Source organism: Bemisia tabaci, chromosome 5 (assembly GCF_918797505.1).
Source record: "Bemisia tabaci chromosome 5, PGI_BMITA_v3".
NCBI lineage: Eukaryota > Metazoa > Arthropoda > Insecta > Hemiptera > Aleyrodidae > Bemisia > Bemisia tabaci.
The window spans coordinates 37,129,239-37,142,705 of record NC_092797.1 but is presented as its reverse complement, the minus strand read 5'-3'; the positions used below and the strand labels follow the sequence as shown (position 1 = coordinate 37,142,705).

General features: G+C 39.5%; 1 protein-coding gene across 1 annotated transcript; it reads left to right on the top strand.

The window, feature by feature from the left end:
• The first annotated feature begins 4,833 nt into the window (after nt 1–4,833).
• LOC109040687 (uncharacterized) lies at nt 4,834–13,456 on the top strand. The gene is made up of 2 exons (XM_019056692.2): nt 4,834–5,277; nt 10,516–13,456. The coding sequence occupies exons 1-2, from the start codon at nt 5,244–5,246 to the stop codon at nt 10,773–10,775; spliced, it is 294 nt and encodes a 97-aa protein (XP_018912237.2). The 5' UTR covers nt 4,834–5,243; the 3' UTR covers nt 10,776–13,456.
• The last annotated feature ends 11 nt before the right edge of the window (nt 13,457–13,467 follow it).

Below are 13,467 nucleotides of genomic sequence, written 5' to 3'. Positions count from 1 at the left end.
AACTGCGTTTTTCATGCTTTAAAATTGGAATTTGGGAGCACATTTTTCGCAGAATATGAATTAAGACTAGTTTTACTTGAAATCATTAATGTCTCAATTTTTTCAAAAACTATACTTATACGCCTTGTCCTCCAAGTCCCTCAATTGGACGTATTTCTGTCGAACAGAACTATAGCTAAGTCTAGCTGATCGCGATTTACTGTACATACACCTATAGAAATTGTACATTCCTGTAGAAATCGGGTCATCTCGTCTTTGCATGAATCGAAAGTTGCGTCACGTGAGATTGAAGGAAAATGATTACTTCGGCAACAGCCGCACCTGACTACGCAAGCACACCACCACCGGTCTCTTTGGCCTCATCCGGGTGGGCCAGCTATTCGTTGAGGAGGAGTCAGCTAAAACTCTCTGTGATTTTTGGATGTACCTATTATGGACTTTTTCTCTGAATGATACTTATCTGGTATGTTATCATGTTTTTCTAATAAAATGCTACTCGTGTTTATCTCACCATGTTCAACCAGTTTTTTTTGAACTTACTCATCATTATCTACTCGGAGGAATACCAGTCCGAACTTTGCTCGGGATGTTCAGACATTATGAGTAATAGTAATGTCGTAACTTAAGAGGTGTAGACATAAATATCGTAAAAATAATGATACAACTACAGCATGGCTGCAGAACTAGCTACTCGTAGCTGCTGCAGGGCCGGATTAAGGGGGTGGCCACATGGGCCGCGGCCCATGGCGGCAAATCCGGGGGGCGGCAAATTTTGCAATTTTTTTCATTGTAGGTATGAATAAAAATTGGATTTAGAAGAAAAAATTACAAACGAGAAAAGGCTACAAAATCTCTCATTTCCTGAGAGTACAGTAATTTCTAATTTTGTCGTCTTTCAGTGATACAAGAGACAGCACCTTTAACTAGTCGAGTCAAGAGAGAAACCAAACACACAATTTGGCCTGGAACGGCGCGACTTAGGGAGAAATGATGACGAGGACTTGAGATGAAAAAGAGAAGCTCTCGGCGCGGCAGTCGGCATGTAACACATATTGGCGCCTACAAGACTACACGAATACTTCACGCATTGCATCAAACACAGTGCGGTCAGCATGAAACGCATAGCGCCTACAAGACTGCGTGAATACTTCACGCATTGCGCCAAACACGGTGCGGTCTGCGCGGCGCGGCGGAAGTTAAAATCATTAAACCACATTTATGTTTGTTCTTTCATAATTTTTTCGTTCATTTCTTATGAATGGAAGGCCTTGTCCATATAGAGATAGGTTTACGAAACTTGACTTTCGCGCAAAGTTCCGTGACCTTTTGCTAGTAGTGTTGACAGGGCTCTCCCATAAAATGTGTCCAACACGAGTAAACGCGTCTTATGCACCCCTCCCCCGCTGGCACGTTCACTTGATGGTTTTTATTGATGTTTCAAAACGAATGAGAAGGGGCGGCAAAATACAGGCGGCCCATGGGCGGCAAGTAGGAAAATCCGGCCCTGAGCTTCTGAGTGCGGACGCAGCTCCTACTAGAGAAATAGCTGTAGGCATAACTTGGTCGCACGTGTGGTTACAATACAGGTATGAAGTGTCTACAGACATAGTTATAATAGACACAGACATTTTTTTGAAAAATAAGGCCTTGTCTCCACGAGCCAATTCACGGGATTTGTCCCAGGGAAAAATTTCACTTACGAAGTCAGGAAAAATATCGATTTAATCAATATTTTTGCCAGTGTACCAAGTATGGTCCTTGTACCCCTAGGACCAACTGAGAGAGGAGGAAGAAGTGAAAGCGAACCATACGATATTTTGTTGGTTATTCCACTGTTCGTGTTTGTTTAGCTAAAATAATGTGTGTAATCGTCAATCACGTTCAATTATTATTTTAATCCCGGCTAGACACTTGATTTTAACTAACTTATCTTCCCGCGCAAACTTGTCGCAGGACCGTATGAGCCCCGTCACGTGGAGACGGTAACTGGGAAAAATCCCAGAAGTTTCATTCCTGCGATTCGAAGTTGGGACAAATCTCATGAAAGCGTCCCGTGGAGACAAGGGCTAAGTAAGCACGGACAATGAGGCATTCTGACACACCGTGTATGAAATACGAGTTTCGTATAGCTACACAGTCGAAATGTAGATTCAGCCACGTGTCTGCTTTGAGCGTAACTGAGCAAGTTCACACAGCGTGAAGTTGTAGGAATGGAGGGGCATGTGCGGCGTGGCGGCAGGGGAATAAAGGGGAGGAGGGGACGAAATTCATTCCATCGCCAAAATTCCACCCATGTGTACCCCGTGCCATCACTCGATAAAGATCTGAACCTTGGCATACGCACCAGATAGGAAAGTGGGTACTAAGTAGGTACATACCCGTGCGCAGTGAAATCTGCTACGCGAAATTTATTCAAACATTGCATCCCTGAGGATTTTTTAAAATAAATTTTTACTTTTTTATGAAATATATTCTTGTAGCAGTATCATAAAAACAATTGAACTATTTCGAATATCTGTATTGAATATAGTGGAATGAATTCAGAACATCAGGATCAAAGCTAAATGTTTTCTAAACTTAATGCTCACTCTTCTCTACATTTTGCAATAAGGAATAACAATTTCTGGCTCATCCGCACTTCCGTAGAAACACTTAAGTGCACAGGGAAACTAAAGGCACAAATGTTGTTTCTGAATCGAGCCAGGAATTGGACTTCCATATTGCAAAATGTATAATGAATAAAGCTCCATTAAGGATGTTCTTTGGCCTATCCTACAAATTGAAGGCGAAATAACGATGCCAATAGAGACCTCCATTGCGTGAACTGGACGTATAAAAATATAGATGAAGCACGCAAATCCTATGTGCATGTTTCCTTTTGTTTTATTATCTCATTAGTAAAAGGAATTGTTGTCATTGCAGTTCTCACAGTGCAGTGGATTCCAGGTCCTATCCACGTTTGCAGTCGTAGTTACAATGTTACTTTTATGATAAAAATTATTTCTGTCCCGGTAACAATTCAGCATTATTAACAAGACCGAGATATTTGTTATTAACAAAGTAACATTGTGATTACACTAGAAAATTAGGCAGGGCCTATCACAAGAGTGGCAGTTCGCCTTCAATTTTAAAACATGCAAATCATAATACGTCGCGTTGTGCACATCAAGCGTTTTCGCGAAGCGATTGACAATGCGAGCTAAACCGATCGTCAGTGTGCAAACTAATCATGACCAGTAAGCAAGAAAAGACGATACTTTTTCAACATCAAAGAGAAATTGACGATGAAAGAAAAAACACTTGTCTACCTCAGTTGAAGTTTCTCAAAATTCCTCATGATAATTTTTTTTTTTATTTACTGAGCAGAAAAATAATCTTAAGTAAAAATGTTACCATTGATAGAATGAACAGTTGATTTTTCAATTTAAAGAAAAAAAAATACTCTCGATGTTGTTTCAAATTTCTGTGAATCTAGTTTTAAAATAATATATCCCTCTCCCTCAAAGAACAGTTTACTTTAAGTGAAATAGTCCTTTTGTCGTTTCCAAAAAAAAAAAAAAAAAAAAAAAAAAAAAAAAAAAAAACACACACACAAAAAAATTAAATTCAGAAAAAGAGAGAGTTTCAGAGTTACTCGGGCCAGGAAAAAATATTTTCGTCAGAAATATCAGTCCCGAGTTCACTTCAAACAAAATCGTTCCTCTTTTTATTTTCCCCTCCCTCATCATTATAATTATTACGAAATAAAAATCGGCTCCTTACCGATAGGCAATATTCGAATGGTGCGTCGATAAAAGTAGAGAAACCTCCTATCATTTAGATTATTCATATTACATGGGGGGGGGGGGGGGGGACACATTGGATCTAGAGTCCAGACTCTTGAAAACATTGACAAGAAAAAATACTCTTGATTCAATTGGATGTTTGCTTGAATCAAAACGAAATCCGCTTATATTAAGAGGCTTGGTTCTTGATTAAAGCTAGATTCTGATGGAATCAAGAGTACTTTTTCTTGTCGATGTTTTTAAGAGTCTGGACTCTAGATCCAATGTGTTTTTTTCCCAGTGTGCTCATTCAATTATTAGATTAATAGATTAATATTAGATATTATTCAGATCCTCTCTGAACTTCTGTACAGTCGGGATGTTGGAGTGTTTAAGCCAACGTACGTAAAAAGTTCAGCTTAAAGCTGAAATCTCATTAATGAGGGAAAAAGTTCACACACAAGCACAATTTTCTCTCAAAGAGATATGCTGTTTGGAGCAACACTAGTTACGTCCATTCAAAATGTGCAAATTCGCTAATTGTGCTTGTGTGTGAGCTTTTTCCCTCTCTAATGAGATTTCAGCTTTAAGCTGAACTTTTTACGCGCGTTGGCTTAAAAACTCCAACATCCCGTCTTACGACCCGTGCGTTCACCGCAATCGGTTTTGTGTTCTCTACAGTCACATCAGATGACGCAATCACGCGAGAAAACGAGGTCTCGGCGCCCGTCCCCGCAAATCCAGGGATTTTCGGGAATCTCGGCAACAGCGCCATCACTTGACATTGAAAGCTAGGCGAATTTTCCCGAGGCTACACCGTCCACGCTGGAAAAACGCGCCCCAAATTTCCGAGCATCAACGGGAAGCGCCATTTTGCGTGGGCACAGGGTCGACCCGAAGGGTGGGGGGGGGATCAAGGGGCTAAATCCACCCTGCAAGCGACAACCGCGTATCTGCAATGAATATTGCGCGCAGTTACGTGGTTTCAACTTCTGGCGGTTGAGCGTGGGGTGCGGATCGATAGACGCCTCCTACGTCTGCGCCCGCGGCCGGAGACGGGGGTAGATTCCCCGCCGCGAGTGCCAGCCCGATTTTTAGGTTAAGAGACCCGACTTTGAGGTTAAAATCACCCGTAGAGAAATCGACCATCAGTGAAAATTATTTTTCGTGAATTTCGACTCGAGCGTCGACGTATTTAAGGAGCATTATTCTGAGATTTTTCATTCTGATTCGAGGCTTGTGATTTTTTTTTATTTTCTTTTTTTTTAGAGGGAGAGGCGCTCTCTTTGAAGCAACCCTGTTCGTGTGTGAAGTGCTTCCTGCCCACGATCGTTTCGCACCGGTGTAAACCACTTCCGTCGACTGCCCTGCTCTCCAAGGAATAAAAGCAAACAGTGACCGTGCGTGGATGGCTTCGATCCGTGTTTAAATATAATTTTTCGCCGCGAAGGAGTGTTACGTTCGATTTGAAAATCGACCATGTCGTACAGAGGACCTTCCATGGGCCAGCATGGTAATTTCCTTGTTCTAATTTTTGTCTTCTTTTCACGTAAAGTAGGAGGAGGTGAGAGAACGAGTTCTACTAGCAGCTCTCTTCTTCTAGGCACGAATAGTTGCATACGAGCGCACCCCGGGAAAAAAAACACATTTGATCTAGAGTCCAGACTCTTGAAAACATTGACAGGAAAAAATACTCTTGATTCGATCAGATTTAAGCTTAAATCAAGAACCAAGTCTCTTAATATGAGCGGATTTCCTTTTGATTTAAGCTTAAATCTGATTGAATCAAGAGTCCTTGTTCTTGTCAATGTTTTCAAGCGTCTTGACTGTAGATCCAATGTGTTTTTTTTTCCAGTGCACGGTGGATCGAGTCAGTAGGAGAGGTCGGACAAAATTTGGAAACTTTAAAAGCTTATAACTCCGTTTTTACAAAACTTTGAGGTTCTAAAAGTGGTTCCATTGGTTTTCTCGTGAAATTTCCTTCCAGAAGCACCCCTTATAATTTTAAATGTGGCATAGTAACAACATCAAAATAAACATCAAAATTTGTAGTTCTATTAAAGAATTTCATGTCCGACCTCTCTAATTGACTCGATCCACTGTGAAGAGGAGGAAGTGAGTATCTTTCGTGCTTCAATTTTGATATCGCGATATGTTGAGCATGATTTGTAGAGCAACTATTCATGCCTGAGAGATGTCTTTGAAGTATAAATGAAGAATTGAAGGCACCCTAACATTTTAGACCCTTGCAGTAGATCCCGCCGCACAATGAAACGAACTTTTCACAGAGGTTGGACAATAAATTTTCGACTACATCTGCAAATTTTGATGTTAATTTCTTCATATTACACGTTATACGGGGTGCTTCTCGAGGACAACTTTACGAGAAAATCAATGAAAACACCTCTAAAACCTTTGCGTTCCATATCAACATCAATATAGGCTTTTAATGTATCCACATTTCGTATGACACCTCTCATCGATTCGTTCCACTGAGTGCCGTCGGTAAGGCGGTTAATGACTAGTTAAAACGCCTTCACTTTCGTGAGTATGCAACACGGACATCTACGGAGCCCGAACAGTTGCGTCAGGAGCTGTAATGAAATTCGTTCATTATCCGTCACATGCGACACTAACTGAAGCTTCGATTGTTTCGCTTACACCTCAACTTTAATTCCAGCGTTGCCTATTGTGCTGATGAAGTTAACTATTACTGATTTTTTTTAGCTACATTGTCAATTTTCCGAAAAATTTATGATTTAAATGTAGAACCTAGTTGCCGGCTCTCGAAATCGCAAAAAAATTAGGTATCTGATCATCATATGCGCAGTTTATTCCTTTAACCTACTTTAATACGTCGCCTTTGGTTTGGGGTTTTTCCTCCGGTGAAATTAATTTTGATCTTTAAGTGCGAAGTTTTCAAAGAATAATCCCGTTGAATTGTAAAGAATTTGGAACAACAACGATGACCATTCGTCTTTTGAAAAAAATGAAATGCGGCAGGAAATATCTGTAACATTACAAGCCTAAATACACGTTATATGATTTTCTAAGTGCAATAGCAAAATCATAGCACAATAAAGTCTGGTAAACATAATAGTGAAAATTATATCTACTCTTTCCTTCCTAAAATGTGGGCTGCGTCCAGTTTCAGATTTAGTTGCGAATCAAATTCTCTGAAAAATCTGACGGAAAATGTTCATAAGTTTCCCTAAAAATACGTACTTTATTAAGTTAAATTTTGCAACATCTGAGGGAGGCTCACTTGACATTCTTCCTTAGCACTACATTCTCCTTTCCACGTCAACTGGGACTTAATTTCGTGTTTCAATTCCCGTTAAACCCCGCAGTGACCACAGAGACCCAATTCCCAAATGAACTTTGCCCAATAAACCCCCTACACTGTCAAAAATGGGTTTCGTTTCACTTCCGCTCTAAGATCGTGTGACGTGTGTGTATACGCCCCATTCGTGAGAGTAAAATTAACGTGTAGTTCTAATCACTCGGAGTTAAATGTACTCGGAGTGAATTCACTCCTCAAGGTCCTCCTCCCCCCTTCCTCTGGCAATAAACTGCGTTTGTAGTTCCCTTTGGCTGATTCAATTAAAGATTTCACGACTATTCGAAGTTATTCACTCCATCTCGTAGTCATGTGCATAAATCCTTTCTTTACTACCGAATTAAACTACACGTAAGCAGCCCATCACTGGAAAAAAAACACATTGGATCTAGAGTCCAGACTCTTAATAACATCGACAAGAAAAAATACTCTTGATTCAATCAGATTTAAGCTTAAATCAAGAACCAAGCCTCTTAATTTGAGCGGATTTCCTTTTAATTTAAGCTTAAATCTGTTTGATTCAAGAATCCTTTTTCTTGTCAATGTTTTCAAGAGTCTGGACTCTAGATCCAATGTGTTTTTTTCCAGTGATTTCTAATGTGTGGGCTACGTTAGTATCCCTAAAAATGTAAATTATTTTACACCTTAAAGGCTTCCTCATTTTTCCAATTATTGGGCTAGTGGTTTGAATGGGTTCCCTCTCACGTGAAAGAAAAATAGAGCACTATGCACAGGTCTTTCTATTCAACTCTGCTGTAATCGGCAAAATACCGTCCGAAGTGTAACAATTTGCATTAAGCGAGATTGAAGGCGTTTCACGTTCTCTGTTTCGATGTCCTTACGGCGGCGCGCGCGCGGCGCGCGGTGCTGTATGCATCAACTCAATTGCTTTAGATTAGAGGTCATTAGGTCAACAGATTATATACGTGCGATAGGACTGTTTTCACAACATAGTAACAATTATTATGATGGTGAGACGATTACCTAAACATTTCACGTTGCAAATTCTCCGTCCTGAAGCCGAAGGTCGAAGAGGAACGGTACATGAAAATCGAGATGTATACGATTGTACATACGTCACAATACTAGTATGAGCCCACACAAATATTGATCCCGAAACTTTTGTTACTCAAAGATTGCATTGTATCGAAATTTGCTAATTTTAATATAATAATAAAATAACGAGAAAACGAAGCACGTTGACTTACCCGTTGCCAAGTTTATTCTCGTTCTTAATATAAAACGTAAAATAAAATACGAATCAAATGGAAGATTAGAAATCATGCACAGATAAAAAAATAAAATGTGGTAAAAATAAGAAAAGAGAAAATAATTAATCCACCAATAAATAAAGAAAAAAGAAAAAATAGCTTTAAAAAATTAATTGAAAATTAGTTATAGAAGTCCATCATTCTATATTTGGTTAAATACCTTGCTCACTGCGGGCTCTATTTTTCTTGACAACTTCGGAGGTGTAAGTAAAGGAAGAGAAAATTTTCAGCATCGAACTCCTATCATTTGCCGAATGTATAAGTTTTCTCAAGGCCATTGTGACATCGGAGGATTTTGGTCTTCTCGCGCGAAAGGGGAGTTTGACTGAACGGAATTTAATAAAATTTGTAAATTATAATTGCAAATTTCTAACCTATCGTTTAATATAAAAACGTTTCAATTATTATTCAGTGTGTTCTGCAGGGCGTGTTTGTTCGATGTGAATCGATGTCCATATTGTCCATCAGTCGCGAGGCGTAGATGATCTATTATCGATATTTCCCTTTTTGAGGCTATGGTAAAGAATCGATTATTGAGGTGTTCGTCGCGAACACCCTGTTTATCGATCCTTTTCTACAGGTTAAAATGGCAGATCAATCTATATGTCGCCGGTAAATATTGGAATCAGGCATTTTGTCAAATTCCTAGGCAGATAGTCCAATTTTGACTTTCTACACAATTTTGTGAATTTATGGAGAAGAGCTGACGATTTTTCACTATTTTTGGAAAAATTACTCATCAAACCTACGAACTCTTTTTGCCCTGGTGAAAATTGGCAGTAGAATCTGTGTTCCAAAATACCATGGACCTACAGCCGGCTGTAAGATTTCCAATAGCTTCTTTAGCCGGCAACACAATTTTGTATAGTCTTTTGTAGCCGATGGCGACTAAGCAACAGCCTGACTATAAAGTGCATGCTATCCGTCACTAATTACAGATGCTAGGACTTGGTGAGTTTTTGGACTACCGCTCTCTCTTTGGGCCGGAGTATCTTGATTTATTTTGCTAGGGAAGCTCTATACTTTTGAAGGATGCCTGCCATTCCTAATATTTTGGAGCGCCTTCAATTTCGTACGATACTGTGCAATACCTTTGGTGTGAAATAGTTGCTTCAAGCGCCCTGGTACGCTGCGGCGCGGCGCGGCGGGCGGGCAGCTAGCGCAAAACGCGCATTGGCACCTACAAACCTAACAGGGATACTCCACGCATTGCGCAGTGCGTGAAGTATCCCTGTTAGGTTTGTAGGCGCCATTTCGCTGCCGCGCCGCTCCGCTTTGTGTTAGGCTCTAATATTTAATCTCGTGGAGTCAGCGTTTTTCAACTCATGACTTTGAAATGTTTGCACACTCTGTATGGATTATTCTCATTTTAATTGATGAAAACAAATATGTAGTAAAGGAAAATATAATGTGCGTTCTGTAAATATTATGCTGATTCCGTACAAACTTAAGGATTTACAAAGCGCACGAATTTCTACACAATTTCTTATAGCCTTTTATAGCCGATGACGAAAAACCAACAGCTAGGCGATAAAGTGTAAAGCCCGGCGATAGGAACTATAGCCCGACTGTTTCATTTCTTATCGCTTCGTGTGGCCCGGCCGTATGATTTTTTCCACTTTCTACAGCCTGCTATATGATTTTCTATCGCCCTCTTCAGTCGGTTATAAGAACTCCTATGGTATTTTGAAACGCAGCTCCTATCGCCAATTTTTACCAGGGTGTCTCTTCCTCTTCAATTGCTTCTTATATTTTTGAATGTTGAAATTCCAAGAATTCTGTATTTTACGACTTGCTGAAAATTTCGAGATCAGTGTCTCTTCAGGAGCTAAAAATTGTTTAAAATACTATTGTGTGTGCAAATTTTTACTGAGAATTTTTTCTTGCAGGAGCAATGCATTATACTGTCCGAAATTAGGGAAAAGAATCAGAATTTCAATCTAAGTTAAAATATTTGACTATTTGCCTAGGCATTTGACAAAATGTCTGATTTTACTATTTGCCTGCGACAGATATATCGCAAAGCATGCCACGCCACTACCGTTCATTTATCTTTGAAAATTATGATTTTGGAGACGAACTAAAAATGTTAGTGGTTTCACTTTCTAACCTCTCGCTTCAATCATTGTGTGTGTTCTAGAGGTCGAAACTGACGTGCAAAATCTACGGGAACAATTGGAGCAGATGAGGAGCCTGGTGAACGACCACGCGCATATCCTGGAGGGCTCCGAGAAAGGGAAGAAGAAGAAGGCGAACCAAGACAGCATTATCAACGGTTCTTTCCTCAGTTTCATGTTCCTTACTGTATTCATGATGATCATGGGCGTCTCTATCTATGCCTTCAAGAGCCTCTTCGCCGCCATCATTAAAAAATTCAACCACACGCATACCGAGCTATGAAATGGCGAGTCCGTCGCCTTCTAGAGTGCAGTGACCATTCTAGTAAGTTGGCAATACTGGTTTTGCTCCCATTTAAAGCAATTATAAATAATCGATGATGTGCGATTCAAGGTATCGATTGTTTTACATACGGTAAAACTGTTAAAGCCGAGTATTACCAACTCGCTATAAGTGCCACTCTGCCATGCTGAGGAAAAACGTCGTATGAACATTCGAGAGCTGCCAAATTTTCCTCGATAAAATGTTTATTTTTGAGGAAAATTCTGAATATTTTTCCTTGAAATTTTCAGACACTTTAGATCAAATTACAAACGAAATTATCTGAGAAATTGGCAGAAAAACATTCAAAGAATTTCCTGAAAATTAGTGATTTGCCAGAGGGAATTAGGCATCGCCTGAAGGCTCATACGGCGTTTTTCCTTAGCACGGCAGCCTGACTCCAGTTTGGTCGCGGTCCAGGATGGGGTGCTGTCAACGAGAAACAAGGTAACCAAGAGACCCTTGACAGGCTGTCGAAAAAATAATCTTATTCTATGGGTCGGAAATAGTTTTACATCTGGACCCCGCGTTAATTACTTCCGAATTATTTCCGAATAGTATTTACGTACAATTATTTCCGAATCTCCTCTGCGGCAGCCCTAAGATGAGGCCCAATGATCGAGAGAGGCTGAGATTTTATAGATAGACCACGCCGCAAATTTATTAATGTCAAATGATTGCAGTATATACCTACTCAGAACAAAATTGCAAGAAAGTGAGATTTACTGCATCAAATCACTGTAAAGTTGCTGATTTATCGAGCCGATTGCCGGCGATGTTATCGGTGGAAAACATCGCGGTAAAATCAGTGAAATTTGAGGAGGGGGTGAAGTCGCGCTCAAATGATAGGAGTGCTTGCGATATTAACGCAAGAAATTAGAAATAAAATGGTAGCTTCATTTAAAGTAATTGCAACTTTGCCGTTCAGAAATGCTACTTGAAACACGTTGAAATGAAACGTTTCGAGCTCCTCATGGAAAATGTTGGACTCATCTCGCGAAACGTTTCTGAAAAAGTTTCATGCTTTTGTTATGATCATCGAATTTCATATGACAGCTGAGTCCAAAAGTTGATGCTTGGTAAGACAGAACCTCAGAAGATTTCAAGCCTGAAAGTAGAATTAGCACCAATTAATGCTAGCGAGTGTGGTGAAGGATAATTTCGGGGATTAACGTGAAGGTATGCCTACCCTCCACCAGGGAAACTTAAACATTTTAGATGTACACTTCTAGGCAACCTAGAACTTCATCTTGATGAGACTCCATGAGATTATAATTACCCAGGACTCGAAATGTAAAAAAAAAACATCGAATACCTGGGAAAACTGGCAAACTTTTAGAATATTCAAACTATGAAAATTGCAATGTTTTAACGAGCTATCCTCCATTTTTAAGTAAATGCGTAGGTGTCCTATTTTGTTGACTTCAAATAAATTATTTTTATCCATTCTCTGTATGTATCCCCAGAGATGACACGTGACTTTTAACCATGTATTTAACTTAAAATAAATCCTTCCCCATGATTTCGAAATATATCCCGACGTTGAGAGAAGTCTTCAAAACTTTAATCAAAATATATTGTAATTTTTTTATGTGATTTGACGCAAATATTCGAATCCTTTTCATTCATGTTTTCCATTTTTCGATATTTATTTAGCGGTTTAATAAAAACATGGGAACATTTCGAAGTAATCATTAGTGCCCGAAGTACGATATTCATTGTATAGACTCTTTATAAGTAATATTATAAGTACATCTATGTCTTCTCCGTTAGCTAATTTTAAAAAGACTGCCCTTAAGGAATTATATGTTTGTATTCCTTTTCATGCTCATTCGTTCTTCCTTGAAAAAGCAGGCTGAATTTAAATCGAAATTTTTCTTATGGTCAGTATTTGCTGATAAATCATTCAAATTGTGCCAAGTCAAAACTAGTTATATTTATTTTTCGTCCTTCCTTCCTTCCTTCTTTCCTTTCTTCGAGTGAAACTGTGCAACATTCTATTACAATTGAGGGGCTTAGAAAACAAGGCGCATAACTGCAGCTTTTGAAAAAAGTGAGATATCGATTATTTCAAGTAAAACTAGTCTCAATGCATATTCTGTGAAAAATTCGGCTCCAGATTCCAATTTTTCAGCACCAAAAAGTCAGTTTGAACTTAATTCCTCCCGTAAGGATGCATGTAATTTCGAAATTTCAAACAAGTATTTCTTGAAATAGCAAAAACTGCACTTTTGCGCCTTGCCCTCCAAGCCCCTCAATGGAGATGTTGCAAGTGCGAGGGATTTGCGATTTGACTGTTGTTTCTTATGTAAAAGTTCGCGAGAAACACAATGGTGCCACTGGTTTTCTCTGAAATCATCTCCCAAGCTCCAAAAAAGCTCTCTAAGTGAGGCCAAAATGGAGGGGATATCCCACCCTGCCCTGAGGGTACACCTCTACATCAAAACAAACTCTCCATGCAAAGATAGGGAGCAAATACATTGACAGGGCTGCCACTTCATTTGGGGACTCCAAAACTGAAAACACGGCAACCCTGCTAATGTATTTGCTCCCTATCTTTGCATGGATAGTTTGTTTTGATGTATAGAGGTGGACTCTCAGGATAGGGCGGGATATCCCCTCCATTTTGGCCTCACTTTGAGAGCTTTTTTTG